The 15,609-nt window shown below is 41.6% G+C and overlaps 1 protein-coding gene across 1 annotated transcript; it reads right to left on the reverse strand.

The window, feature by feature from the left end:
• Window positions 1–3,340: 3,340 nt before the first annotated feature.
• On the reverse strand, window positions 3,341–10,768 carry lmo4a (LIM domain only 4a). Its single transcript, XM_015943382.3, has 5 exons — window positions 10,630–10,768; window positions 5,583–5,833; window positions 5,196–5,292; window positions 4,962–5,120; window positions 3,341–3,477 (listed from the first exon to the last, which is right to left on the reverse strand). Exons 2-5 carry the CDS (start codon window positions 5,825–5,827, stop codon window positions 3,469–3,471), a joined length of 510 nt encoding a protein of 169 aa, XP_015798868.1. The 5' UTR covers window positions 5,828–5,833; window positions 10,630–10,768; the 3' UTR covers window positions 3,341–3,468.
• Window positions 10,769–15,609: the final 4,841 nt, after the last annotated feature.

Here is a 15,609-nt window from a genome sequence, read left to right on the forward strand (position 1 = left end):
TTTTAATAAACTCATTATATATAATTTCTAGCGTATTCTGGCAAATTAGAATGTGTCATGTCTGGAAGTTTTACCAAAACATCCCTCGGAAAGCCACGCCTTCTCTAGATACAAAATGATTTTAACCTTAACATGTATCTTATTGTAATGTGTGTGAGTGTAAACAATGATTAACTTGTTAAATCAACACATACTGATGTGTGATATGAATGGATCGTTGTAAGAACAATATTCATTTTAAATTCATTGGTTTAAGCACAGATTATTCAAACATTTCATTTAAACATCTTGTTGATTCATCACGATTATTTAACTTATGAGTTGTAAAGTCGTGGAGTCTTCACTGGTTCAGAGGGAAGAATGTGGACGTCTGGCTTTCATGCAGAGTGCCGGAGACCTTAACAGTTTCGTATGTCAACAAGCACTGAGCAGAACCTTCTGGGCTTGGAAGACCAAATAGAAAGTGGATTATTTCTGTACATGAAAGGTTATTATGTGGATCTATAGGTGAATATACAGGTGAAAATTGACTCATTTGGAACGTTACAACTTTTATAAAAATACTTCTGTATCATATCTATTCTTGGTTTTCCTTTAATTATTTCATTCAGCACTTTCCAGAAGCCATTTATTTCTCTTTCTGTGAAAGTCTTTTTTTACATTTCCTTATTTTGTTTGTAATTTAATTTTTATATTTCTCATACATTTTTTCTCTCATTTGTTCTGTTCTTAATTAACTTTTATTTATGGTATTTTTTGTTTTACGTGCAATAATTAAACCATTGGTCAACCATGGATTTCCATTTTTTTGTGAATTTATTTTACTTGGCTATTTTTGATTGGGTAGTTCATGTTGATGAAGAACTCCAGAAGAGACAATAACACAGGTATTATCTGCCCGATTTACATCAGTTTCCAGCAAAACCCTCTCCCACGTTTGGGATTCTAGGCTATGTTTCACGGCATTTTTAGATTCAGTGGTTAATAATATTTTATGATGCATTACATTTGAATTATCCCTATATATTATTTTTGTTTTGCACTCAAAAAAAATTTTAAATTGGTAAAAGATCCCTGATATCCATAAGCAGGACTCCTCTGGTAATGTTTTCAGTAAAAAGGTTAGTAAATTATCAATTATTGTTGAACTATGTAAAGTAACTCTGGTTGGATTTGTTATTCTTGGATACCGCGCCATTCCAACTGAATCTCTATAGGTAGTTTGATTTCTTTTCATTGTAGGTTTTGTTTAACATATAAAAGAACACCCCCTCCTTTCCTTGCTAGACCATCTTTACTAAAGACGTTGTAAGCAGGCATCATGATAACAGCTTGAGGGTGGTAACCATGTTTCAGATATACACATAAAATCAACGTTAGAATGAATTAGTAAATGTTCCGTTTGTTCCCTTTTAGAGCCAGACTGTGTACATTTAAATGATCTCCAAGTAATCCTTTTCTATGGCGAGGATCCCTTATTATCTGGTTCAATGTTTGGAATCATTTTAAGTGTCTACAGTTCTAATGGCTGGATTTCTGTAAGAGCTTTTAGTCCCAGTTCGGTACCCTGCCAGCCGTGGAAGTAGGTGGGGGCTTTGAGGAGGTGGTCCAGCCAGTGCAGATGATGATCCATCCATCTGGCCAGTGGTGGTGGTGCTCCAGCGGATGTAGATGGTGTACACAGCAGTCCAGCCAGCTGAGGTAAGGAGGGCCCAGATACATGGATGTGTAAACATCAGCTGTTTCCAGTTTCCTGCCCTGGTGCTCTTTTTACTGATTCTTTGTGCTGAAACCTGGTCGGAGCAGTTTAGACGTGAGAAGATCAACGTTTTAATGATGAAAACGAAGAGTTCACCTGTTTCAGGTTGAACTAACTGGCTCCAGCATGTCTTCCCTTTTAATTAAACCAGATTAGATCTCATTAGGCTGAAACACCGGAGAGCTCCTGAAGCCGGCGTCAGCCTCCAGCGCATCCCACTTTAATTGGTTCTGGAAGGGGCTCGGATCAGGTCTCTGGAGCCGCGGTCCTGTGGGTAATCAGCCATGTTTGTCTGAGAAACGCCAGCGTCGCCCTTCAGTCTGGAGCTGATGGAGCCTTCATCCCCCCTTACAACAACGTTATTATTGTTATAAAAGGTTCGGAGATCAGAGAAAAGACAGATAAACAGAGAATCACAAACTTTAATAACAGCCAGAAGATCCAGAAGTGTGTGACTTTAAGGACAAACCTCTAGAGTCTGCATCATGTCAATAACTTAAACACTAAGAAACATCTGGAACAAAGAAATAAAATACATCCTCATCCAGGTTTTTAGGAAGGAAGAAACTTGCTCTGCTGTGTACGGTGGTCATGTTAGGACATTCCAGGCCTCAGACTTTGGATCCAACTGACTCATCTAGCAGCTGATTGGTCAGAACTCTGAAGGTGTTTGCCGATACCTGAGGGTGTCCTAAACCAGACGCTGTAGCTTTGTGTTCTTCCCACAGTGAAGTAAATATGATTATAAAACCAGACTTCCAGATCATTTTTCTGTTCAGGTCAAAGGTCAAAGAAACAACCACTTCCTTTCAAACGGTGAATGATGTGACATCATGTGATCCAAAAACATGAAAACTATCAAAAAAATGTTGAGAAGCTCTGAGCTCCACCTCTGACCTCTACAGCCCTCAGTTAGAAGGTCAAAGGTCACGATATAAATGGTAAAAAACAAAACACAGATTAGTGGGAAGGATTTAAGGAGAAAAACCAACATGGCCGCTCAGATCAGGCTGGTAAAACATCATCTAAACCGACCACAGAGAGGGGATGTTTTCCCATAATGCACTGCAGCACCAACAGCTGATCCCGGCTGTCAGCACGGTGGTGGAGGGTTGATGGTTTGGGCTGGTTCTGTGCCCACCAGGAACTCCTCTGGATACCTAAAGAGTTCTGGAGTCTGATGTGGGCTCATTTGTCTGAAGGAAACCAGGTCACAGAACAGAAACCTGATCCAAACACAGCAGCAGATCCACACCAGAACCAAGTGGGACCTCCAGAGAGGCAAATGTCTGTGGACCAGAACTCCTCCAGAACCTCGTAAAACTGATGAGGTCCAACAGAGGTTCTTGCTGTGTTAGGAGGAGGTTCTATTGGACCATGAGATGGACTCAGAGCTTCTGAGGTTTAGTTGACATCCTCTCCCTTCTGGTCGCTCCAATCATGTGGTTTTTTTGTCCTGGAAGCCAAAAGGGAGTCTTCTCACAGCTGTTTGGTTCCTTCTCTGTGAGCTGGATACTTCCGCTGGAATCAGTCAAACTTCAAGGAGAGTTTTCCTTCTTCAGCAGTAGGAAGAATATTTCCATGATGTTCAAGTTTAATTCCTCAAACCCTTCTGAGCTGAAGTCAGTCTGAACCAAGAGCAGAACGTCAGAGGAGCAAGCCCAAACAAAGACGAGGAAGAAGGCACATCTGGTTTTCCATCCTCATCTTCAGCAGACCTGGGAACAGCGAGGAGACCTGGTTACAGACCAGATCCAGAACCCATGGACTCTAACATGCCTTCAAGTTCAAGTCCAACAGGTAAAGGGAATGACTGCGAAAACCTGGAAAATACAAGAAATTTACAGCTGCCTCTAACCCTGACCAGAAAGTAGCTAGATGTTGCTCGATGATGTCAAATGCTAATTTGCATACTGATGATGTCATTATGTAACTTTGCGCTGGCGTTCATTTTCTTCTTAATATCTTATACGGAAAACATTTTGTTGTTAATTATTTAAAATAAAAATAATAATAATTCCCATCCAACCCTCTGTGGGTGGTCTCATCCTTCCAAGCTCGGGTTCTTTACCTGAGGGCTGGGAGCTTGAGGGTTTTCTGCCCAGTATATGTATGCATATATATATATATATATATATATATATATATATATATATACATATATGTATGACAGAGAAAGGTTTGTGATGGTTAGTCAATGTAATGTGATCATGCTGCATACACGTGCAGATCTTTCTCTTTAACCTATGGAAGGATGGTCTGGAGAGCAGGCTGCAAATCTGCAGGTAATATCAATGAGAATGTTCTAAGGACCTTAGGAATGTTGCTGGTGCTTTTGCTGAAAAGTTGTTAGAAGTACACAATGAGTCACTATTTGGCAACCCTGTAAAAGTAGCAAGGTAGCAGGCTCTGGAGTAACCAGTGACTCCACCCTCTCGCCTATTAACCAAACAGTTCCCGAGCGCAGCCGTGTCTGCAGCTCCCCACGGGTAAGGGTCAAACGCGGAGGGCAGTTTTCACCACACCAGTGTATGAATCTCTAATCTAACTTTAACTCATTCACTGCCATCGACGACTAAAGTCGTCATTTTAAATCCAACCGTTCACTGCCAATGACGTCGTCATTCGCATGTTTTTACTGTGTGGGCGTCGGACGAGTCCCCACACCGTGAGAACAAACATCTCAGCTCTAAAGCCGATCTTCATCCGCAGACGTCACACGTCACGTGATCAGGAAGCAGAACATCCATGTGTTAGGAGATCGTTTTGGGCCGCTGCTGTAAAAAAAGTGAGGCGTGAACCGAAAAAGCTTCTGCCGATCACAATTCAACAACGGATTATGAAAGAACGGATAACGCTCGAAACGCGCGGATTCTTCCTGATGTAAGAGGTGAGTCTCCGCTTTGTTTTGGTTGTTTTGGCGTCAACATCATCCTAGCGCGCAACGTTCTGTGGCTCTAAAAAACAGTGAAAACGGTGAAAAACGCTGGCAGCGAATGAGTTAATCAGCGAGTCACCGCTCATTAGCCAATCAGTGATCAACCGTCTCTCACACCCCATTTCTGATCCGGCTTGATCCAGCTTTAAAGTAGACACTGAAACCTGGTATCCATTACTGGTGGAACCGGACAGAGCTGAGTTGAGCTGAGCCGAGTTGGTCATGGTGGAAAAAGGCCATAATTTCCATCCATCGGTGACCCACCTTCTGGTCCGACATCATGCTGCTGGTCTGCAGAGGAGTGGCGTGTCCACCTAGGAGACCTCCTCCAGGACGATCGTGTTCACAGAATATCGTCCCGTTGATGTAGTGGAAACGGTCGCCGGGAACTAGACGGTTCCTGCAGGTGGAGCATGTGAAACACTGAAGAAACAAGAGAAAGACATTAGTATCTGCTGCCAGCTGGAAAAGATTGAAGATCAGAAGATGCAAAGTGACCTTCAGGTGATATACGCTGCCTTGAGCTCTCATCACCATCTCGCTGGCAGGAATGGACTGTCCACAAGCGCTGCAAGCTCCACTGAGTCCATAGAGTCTGAAAGAACAGAGAGTCTGTCAGTTCAGCCCCAGCATCTGGAGACCAGAAGATACACAAAAAGGTCCTCAGCTGGTTCTAACATCTGTTCCGTCAAACCAGAAACAGCATTTCATCATTTCTTTAAAACTAAACCAAAATGTAGAAACGGATTCTGCTCCTGCAGGCTCAGGACGGCAGAAACAGCAGCAGCATCAAGAACAAGCCTCCGTTACCACCTGACGTCACATCAGAACCCTCACTGAACCCATGGAGCCTAAAAGAGGAGCACCATGGGACCCGGGACACACCTGATGTAGTCGTTCTTACAGAGGATCATGCCTCCTTTGCTGTAGCAGCTGCTGCTGTATTCTCCCAGCTGAGTGTGACAACACGAACACTTCAGGCAGCGGGTGTGCCAGTACCGCTCCATGGAGAAGAGCAGGAAGCGGTCGGCGATTCGTCCTCCACATCCGGCACACGACCTGCCCGTCGCTGGACTGCTGCCGCCACCCATCACGGCCAAGGCGGGGGCCTCGCCCCTACTGTTTACCATCAAAGCCTGGAGATGACACAGAAGAGCCACTCAAGCAGATCTGACAACAACCTTAATAAACCTCAGAGAAGATCACCGACCACCAGAACCTCTTCCAGTCAGACAAATACTGTCTGATGTTGGAGAAGGTTCTACAGGTCCTGGTGACCCTGGTCCGGTCCAACTGGACTCTTCAATGGTTTCTGAAGTTGCTTTGGTAGATGAAGCTCTTGATGTGAGCGAACTCACAAATCACAGCAGATCTGAGATGTAAACATCCCTGTTTGTGTGTGTGTGTGTGTGTGTGTGTGTGTGTGTGTGTGTGTGTGTGTGTGTGTGTGTGTGTGTGTGTGTGTGTGTGTGTGTGTGTGTGTGTGCGTGCGTGCGTGCATGCGCGTGTGTGTGTGTGTGTGTGTGAGTGTGTGTGTGTGCGAGCGTGCGTGCGTGCGTGTGTGCGTGCGTGCGTGCGTGCGTGCGTGTGTGTGTGTGTGTGTGTGTGTGTGTGTGTGTGTGCGTGTGTGTGTGTGTGTGTGTGTGTTGGGGAGGTGTCAGGAATGTAAAACAGAAAGTTCCAGCAGCACAACAAACACTTTTCTGTCTGCTGTAAACTAACCACACACACTTTTCCAGACTTACAAGGAATTCTGGCTTTAACCTGATAATTTGTCCCAGGAGGAGTCGGAACCAGAACCTGAAGCCACACAGCTGCTGAACCTTCTCTCCTCCTCGGCTGCTCTTACTTTTCCACGTGTGGACTGAGCAGAGCTCACACACAGCTGGGATTCATACGGAGTCTGACCACAGCGTGGCGATGAGTCAGCGGCTCTCCGACCTGATTTATAATTAACTCCAACAACAACACAGAATAACTGCAGGGATACGGATCGTTTTCCAAACCAGCAGCAACACAATGTCATCCAGCCCATCTTCCCAAGAGCAGCAGCTGGTCCTCTGCAGCAGGATGGTTCTGATCAGAAACACTGGCTCACCAGCAGAACCACACACACCAGCTGATCTGTTTGGGAACACCTTGGTCCCACTGGGAGAGCTGGAGAGAGAAACTTCCTGCCTCTGAGACCTGGTCCTAGAAAAAAGCCTAGATGAGAACTCCTAGGACAGAAAACGGACTTTGTTTTTTTATTTGTTATTTAAGTTTCTGTGGATGATAAAAGTTCTGATTAAAAAAATGACCACAAAACAGGTCTCAGATCTGTCCTGTCCACATGTGACCCAGATCTATCCTCTTGTTCAAATATGACCCTGATCTGTCTACCTGTCCATGTGTGAATCAGATCTGTCCTCTTGTCCAAATGTGACCCAGATCTGTCCTCTTGTTCAAATATGACCCTGATCTGTCTACATGTCCTTGTGTGAATCAGATCTGTCCTCTTGTTCAAATATGACCCTGATCTGTCTTCCTGTGTGAATCAGATATGTCCTCTTGTCCACATGTGACCCAGATCTGTCCTCTTGTCCACATGTGACCCAGATCTGTCCTCTTGTTCAAATATGACCCTGATCTGTCTTCCTGTCCATGTGTGATCGAGATCTGTCCTTTGGTCCACATTTGACCCAGATCTGTCCTCCTGTCCAGAAGTGACCCAGATTTGTCCTTCTGTTCAAATATAACCCTGGTCTGTCTTCCTGTCCATCTGTGAATCAGATCTGTCCTCTTGTTCAAATATGACCCTGATCTGTTTTCCTGTCCATGTGTGAATCAGATCGGTCCTCTTGTCCACATGTGACCCAGATCAGTCCTCTTGTTCAAATATGACCCTGATCTGTCTTCATGTCCATGTTTGACCAAAATCTGTCCTCCAGTCCACATGTGACCCAGATCTATCATCCTGTCTTGAAGTGACCCAGATCTGTCCTCCTGTTCAAATATGACCCTGATCTGTCTTCCTGTCCATGTGTGAATCAGATCTGTCCTCCAGTCCACATGTGACCCAGATCTGTCCTATTGTCCACATGTGACCCAGATCTGTCATCTTGTTCAAATATGACCCTGGTCTGTCTTCCTGTCCATGTGTGAATCAGATATGTCCTCTTGTCCACATGTGACCCAGATCTGTCCTATTGTCCACATGTGACCCAGATCTGTCATCTTGTTCAAATATGACCCTGGTCTGTCTTCTTGTTCATGTGTGATCGAGATCTGTCCTTTGGTCCACATGTGACCCAGATCTGTCCTCCTGTTCAAATATGACCCTGATCTATCTTCCTGTCCATGTGTGAATCAGATCTGTCCTCTAGTCCACATGTGACCCAGATCTGTCCTCTTGTTCAAATATGACCCTGATCTGTCTTCCTGTCCATGTGTGATCCAGATCTGTCCTCTGGTCCCCATGTGACCCAGATCTGTCGTCCTGTCCACATGTGACCCAGATCTGTCTTTCTGTCCACATCTGAGCCAGACCTGTCCTCCTGTCCACATGAATGCCTTCTGAGGTCAAATTTTCTCTGATCTTCAATAAATATACTTTTTCTGATTAGACCAGCAAAATTAAAACTAAAACTGCTAAGATGCTTTGTGTTACTGTTACCATGGAGACAGGAGAGTTTGCAACATCTGTTACATCTGTCTCATTCACACACTGATGGTGATGAGCTACGATGTAGCCACAGCTGCCCTGGGGCGCACTGACAGAGGCGAGGCTGCCGAGCACAGGCGCCACCGGTCCCTCCGACCACCACCAGCAGGCAATGTGGGTTAAGTGTCTTGCCCAAGGACACAACAGCAGAATTCTCTGTCCGGAACCGGGATCTAACCTGCAACCTTCCGATTACTGGACAACCCGCTCAACCTGTTGAGCTACTGCTGCCCCATAAAAGCGTGTGTGTGTACACGTGCGCACGTGTGTGTGTGTGTGTGTGTGTATTCGTTAGCACCAGCATTTGAAGGGGGTGACTTGCTCTTTAATTGTATTCCTTGGTCTTTTTTTTATCTGGTTTTTGTATTTTATTAATGCCGTCTTTATTAATTCTGTCTTTACTAATTCTGTCTTTGTTAATGATGTCTTTATTAATTCTGCCTTTGTTAATTCTGTCTTTGTTAATGATGTCTTTATTAATGCTGTCTATTAATTATGTCTTTATTAATTCTGTCTTTGTTAATTCTGTCTTTGTTAATGATGTCTTTATTAATGCTGTCTATTAATTCTGTCTTTATTAATTCTGTCTTTGTTAATGATGTCTTTGTTAATGATGTCTTTATTAATAATGTCTTTATTAATGCTGTCTATTAATTCTGTCTTTATTAATTCTGTCTTTGTTAATGATGTCTTTGTTAATGATGTCTTTATTAATAATGTCTTTATTAATGCTGTCTTTATTAATGCTGTCTATTAATGCTGTCTTTATTAATGATGTCTTTGTTAATTCTGTCTTTATTAATGGTGTCTTATTAATGCTGTCTTATTAATGCTGTCTTTATTAATGCTGTCTTATTAATGCTGTCTTGTTAATGATGTTTTTATTAATGATGTCTTAATGATGATATCTTATTAATGCTTTCTTATTAATGCTGTCTTATTAATGCTGTCTTTATTAATGATATCTTATTGATGATATCTTATGATATATTATTAATGATGTCTTTATTAATGCTGTCTTTATTAATGCTGTCTCTATTAATGCTGTCTCTATTAATGCTGTCTTATTAATGCTGTCTTTATTAATGCTGTCTTTATTAATGCTGTCTTTATTAATGATACCTTTATTAATGATGTCTTTATTAATGCTGTCTTTATTAATGCTGTCTCTATTAATGCTGTCTCTATTAATGCTGTCTTTATTAATGCTGTCTTTATTAATGCTGTCTCTATTAATGCTGTCTCTATTAATGCTGTCTTATTAATGCTGTCTTTATTAATGCTGTCTTTATTAATGCTGTCTTTATTAATGATACCTTTATTAATTATGTCTGTATTAATGATGTCTTTATTAATGATGTCTGTATTAAGGATGTCTGTATTAAGGATGTCTTTATTAATGATGTCTTTATTAATGATGCCTTTATTAATGCTGTCTTTATTAATGATGCCTTTATTAATGCTGTCTTTATTAATGCTGTCTTTATTGATGATGCCTTTATTAATGATGTCTGTATTAATGATGTCTTTATTAATGATGTCGTTATTAATGATGTCTGTATTAATGATGTCTGTATGAATGCTGTCTTTATTAATGATGTCTGTATTAATGATGTCTGTATTAATGCTGTCTGTATTAATAATGTCTGTATTAATGATGTCTGTATTAACGATGTCTGTATTAATGCTGTTGTGTTTTACGTACATTAATTGTTCATCACCTTGGTCAGCTGCCATGTTGTTTTCTAAATGCTTTAGAAGTAAACTTGACTTAAACATAAATAAAGTCCTGTAATCAGATTACTTTGATCACCAACCAGCATCAAGCTGAGGAAAACGTTCCAAAGAAAAGGATGTCAGATTCCAGCTGTTATTATTGGCATTATTATTATTTTATTTATATTACCTTGTTGATTATTGGTTTATGATCAATTATATCAAATAAAACAATCATTTAATAACACAGATGCTGGTTCCTCAAAAACTGATCACATTTGAACAAAAACATTTAAAACAAAGGTTTCTGTTCTGTTTTTGTAATAAAACAAATGTCAGGTTACCTTTAAGTGATCTACTTTTGGTTGATTGGGGTTTTTGTTTACGTGAAAATGAACGCTAAATTCAACAGATAAAAGATTGAATGAATAAATGAATTAAAGAGAATAAATCCACATTTGAAGGAGAACCTTTTTGCTTTCTTGCGAGTTAAACGAACCATCTTTAACTCACCTCTGCTGATCCTGGATCTGATTCACTAAATCCTGCTTCTGCCTCCGAGTCCAACAGAAATGTTCAAAATTCTTCTGCTCTGGATCATCAGAACCAGCTAGCTGCTCTCACTCCTGGTCCAGTAGTTAGGAGCTGCAGATGGACTCTGGAGGTCCTGCAGACTCAGAAGTCTGCAAAGGTTTAAATGTGTCTGAAGTGGACTCCTCCCGACACTGGTAGGAGGAGACAGGAGGAGGAGACAGGGGAGGAGACAGGAGGAGGAGACAGGAGGAGGAGACTGGTCAGGTCTGTCTCTGGGTTTTTAGCTGATTTGTCAGATTATCAATAATAATGAGGATAATAATAATGATGTGGTTCACGTTAGCCCTTAAAGCCATAATTGACGAGGTTCACACATTAAATTGTAAATAATTAGTAAAAAAAAAAATGAAGAGTTCACATTTTAATTAAACTGTAATCAACAGCCAAATAAATCAACCAGCTGATCCCAGTGAGTCTCACTGAGTCCTCAGAGTAAAGACGGAGGGACACAACCTGTCCCCCTTGTTTCTGTCTCGATCAGAGGACAGATAGCACCAACCATCAGCTGAAGGAAAGGATGGACTCTGAATTCCTGATGTGGAATTAAACTCATTTTAAAGCCCGTGGGTCTGAAACTGTTGGGAATCTTTCTGTCAGCACCTTTAATCAGGAGCTTGTTTATGGATGCGGCTCCTGTGAGGCTGCAGCCTGGAGCCGAGGTGTTCAGCAGTTTAGTGTTAGAGCTCAGGGAGGCTCTCAGCAGGGTAGGAGTCACCCCGAGGCTTCCAGCGGAGCCCAGTGGAGCCTGGCGGGGGGGGGGGGGGGGGGGTGTCTTTAGGAACCCGTAAAGGTCGCTGACAATAATGGGACCCAAGCCGTTGTAAAAAGTAGAGCAAATGCAGACCCCATCATTGGGGTCCAACAGGACTTGGCCCGCATGTGAGCGCTGCCCCCTTTGGCCTGACTTACTCATTACTGTGGTACTCACGCGTGACCCACATTTCACAGCGGTACCCTGGCATGTGGGATTCCTGCCATTTACCATCCATCCATTTTTTGCACCGCTTATCTACGTAGGGTCTTGGGGGGCTGGTGCCTATCTCCAGCAGTCTCTGGGTATGCAGGCAGGGTACACCCTGGACAGGTTGCCTGTCCATCACAGGACAACAGAGACACACAGGACAAACAACCAAGCACACACACACCCACACACACCTAAGGACTATTTAGAGAGACCAATCAACCTGACAGACATGTTTTTGGACTGTGGGAGGAAGCCGGAGCACCCGGAGAGAACCCACGCACGCACAGGGAGAACATGCAAACTCCATGCAGGGTGACCCCAGGCTGGCATGCGAACCCGGGACCACCTTGCTGCCACTGCACCACTGTGCAGCCCCCCGCCATTTACCATTTAACAGTAATAATATGACTTGCATGAGTTGTATTTGATACAACATCTTCTAAAATCCTAGAACACCCCCCCAAGGCACTTTACAACACAATCGGTCAGTCACCTGTTCACAATCAAACTCACTCCCTTGTGGTGATGAGCTACATCATGGCCACAGCTGTCCTGGATGGAGGCGAGGCTGCTGAGCACAGGCGCCAGCTCAGCTCAAAGGACCTGAGGAACCCGACTGCCTTACGTCATTAACGTTTATTAACTCAAACTGTTAGAAAATTAGTTTGAGTGAACTTTAATTAAATATATCAAGTTATTGTAACGTGTAAATCAATTTTATGCATTATTTCTACTAAGTTGACATAACTTGAACTATTATTTTTGTGTTTTAAAAAGGTTATTTAAAAAATCTAATCAAATTAGGAAACGTTAATCATTGAGTGAGATATGTGTTGTGTAAGCTGTCCTCTTATCTGTATGTCTGTCTATTGTCTTGTGTGTGTGTGTGTGTGTGTGTGTGTGTGTGTGTGTGTGTGTGTGTGTGTGTGTGTGTGTGTGTGTGTGTGTGTGTGTGTGTGTGTGTGTGTGTTGTGTGTGTATAATTATAGTAACACAGTATGAAAGTGATAAAATGTGCTGATAAAAACCAGATTTACAGGAAGCAGAGCTGATCCCAGATGAAAGCTTTGCAGACAGTGACCTCTAGTGGACCAACGAACCAGGTTTCACCACAAACTAAACATATTTTACTCCAAATCTTCATGTTAAAGAATTGTTTTTAAAATGTCTGATCTTTAAGAGTCTGAACAGCTGTAAAAGGCCTTAATAAATTTGTCGATTAAAATCTAAAAAGTTATTTTAAATTAAAAGTTAAATATGAAACTGTAAAATAACCCGATTGTAATAATAAATACCCCTGTGTGCGTTCTGTAGACTACAACTAACTAATTAACTAACTAACTAACATTTTGTATTATTTGGCAGGGTGCTTTATAAATGATAAATAATCGCACTTGAATTAGCCTGACCTGCCAGACTCGTCCGCTGTTTAACTCGACACAGAGAACTACGCTTAACCAGTGTGGAAGCATGGGGGTGACCGGCCAGGCTGCACCCTGAGTCAGAGGACCCCAAAGCGCTTAAGTGAATAATGAATATAGAACACTTTGTGGTGTTTCTATGGTAATTAAATAGTGTTTTGCTGTAAATGGTTTCAGTCAGCAATATTTTACTGTTTTTCTGTTCATTATGGGTGGACCAGATTTCAAACTGTTTCCGGAAGAAAGAAAAGAAGAAAACAAAAAGTTTTGGATGAATGATGATCAAAAAACCAGTAGAACTTAAATTAGATCAGTTTAAAATCGGTCAAAGAGTTCCATTACCTGCTGTTCCACCATGGATTCTTCCTGAGGCATCTGTTGATTTAACTTTATTAGAGAGAAAGAATAAGGATGGGTCATTCATACTAAACTCACATACAGCACAGGATTATATTGATCACTGTTATAACTTTGTAAAAATACAGATGCATCAAAGAAAACTGCAGATCATATTGGTGTAGCTTTTATTGTTCCTGAGTTTCATGTTAAAGTCAAAAAAGAGGGTGAGTGATGGATTATCACTATACACAGGTGAAATGCTCGCTATACTGTTAGCTGTTCAATGGGTGGAAGAAAACAGACCATAATTCTCAGTTGTTTGTTCAGACTCCAGCTCATCATTAACCAGTTTACAGTGCAGCCATTCAGAAAGCAGACCAGACATACTCATAGAGATCCAGCTAACACTATGGAATAAGCATGATGGGACTTAAAATACATTTTTATGGATTCCAGCTCATTGTGGAATCAGTGGAAATGAAGGAGTCGATACGATGGCTAAGGAAGCAACAATAAATGCATTGGTTCAGTTAGATATTCTATTTTGTCAAAAAGAGATCAAGAGCATAATAAGGCAAGAAATGAAGAAAAATGGAAAAAACAATGGGAGGAGGAAAGGAGGGGAAGATGGTTGTTAAAATTCAAAGAAGAGTAGGAGAAATGAGAAACACCGGAAGGAGTAGGAGAGAGGAGGTGATCACTGCTAGACTGAGGTTTGGACATACTGGGTTAAACAATACATTATTCATGATAGGGAGACATAATACAGGGAAATGTGATTATTGTGGAGAAGAAGAAACTATAGTTCATGTTATATTACAATGTCAGAAATATCAGGCGGAAAGGACAATGGTTCACAATCTTAGATGAAAGTGAAACTAGATCTTGTTGATTTATTGAGACACAATTCCAAAAGTGACTGTTTTCAGATTTTATTTCGGGTTTCAAAGAGATGAGGATGTATGTTTGGGAGAATTTGAGTTTTTATTTTTTTCCCTGTTTGGTTTTGTGTTGTGAGCGCTGTTCCAGACCACATTCCACACTAGTTGGTGGCGGTAATGCACCATTTGTTGTTTGCCAACCGCCAATAAAACACCAAAAGAAGAAGAAGAACTGTTTCCGGAGTTCTTGTGTCTGAGGCACACTGAATGCGGCATCTGTTTGTTTTTAAGGTCTTCCCATGGGTCTTCCTCAGACCAAGAGTCTAACCGGGTTTTAAAATGGAACTTTCGTCATTTAAATGACGTTTTGATGGATTCCTAAGGGTGGGACCTTAAATATAAAAGTCTGTTTCATTGGGAAAGTTGATCTGACCCACCCGAGGTGGATAGTTTCGGGAACCGTTAGCTAATTCGGAGCTTCCTCTGCAACGTTTGAAACCTAAACGAGTAAAGAGCAGAAAAATACCCACCACAGGCGAGAGTGTGAGTATTAAAGCATTTTAATATTATTAAAATTATCGGCTACAAGCCGCGTTGTGACAGCTTTATGGGTTTTATTTACATGCTAGCTGTTAGCTTGATGAAGCTGAACATCATCATCATCATGGGAGGCGAGTTATTCACAGCCTCAGAGACAAGAATGTTGTGTTTGGTTTTCTTAATAAATATAATAAAAATAAATAAGTAATGGTGGTTTACGTGATATTTGGGGCAACACGCCACTAACTAACAAGTCGGCATCTATTTTCAGACCCAGAATTAGGTAAAAATAAAGAATCTAACTATAACAACAATACAAAATAAAAAATAAAAATAAATACAAATGCCATTTACCTTCAAATCACAGCTGTTTCTGTTACTCAGGGGTAAACTAATTATTACTATTATGATTATTATTATTATTATAGTTTTTATACTTCTCTAAATTAATCTTGGGTCTTTGGGGGGGGGGGGGGGGGGGGGGCTTGTTTCATCCTGCAGTCATCCATCCATCGCCTTCATCCACACCCTGTTTGCTCCATCCTTTAACCATCAGCAGCATAAATATGTAATCAGACCCTCTTGTCTGCTGCTGGTTACCGTTTATGGTTCAACAGCATCTCTGGAACTCCTCTCAGCTTTATACACTCACCTAAAGAATTGTTAGGAACACCTGTTCAACTTCTCCTTAATGCAATGATCTAATCAACCAATCACATGACAGTTGCTTCAGTACATTTAGGGGTGTGGTCCT

Source organism: Nothobranchius furzeri, chromosome 6, assembly GCF_043380555.1.
Source record: "Nothobranchius furzeri strain GRZ-AD chromosome 6, NfurGRZ-RIMD1, whole genome shotgun sequence".
NCBI classification, from domain to species: Eukaryota; Metazoa; Chordata; class Actinopteri; order Cyprinodontiformes; family Nothobranchiidae; genus Nothobranchius; species Nothobranchius furzeri.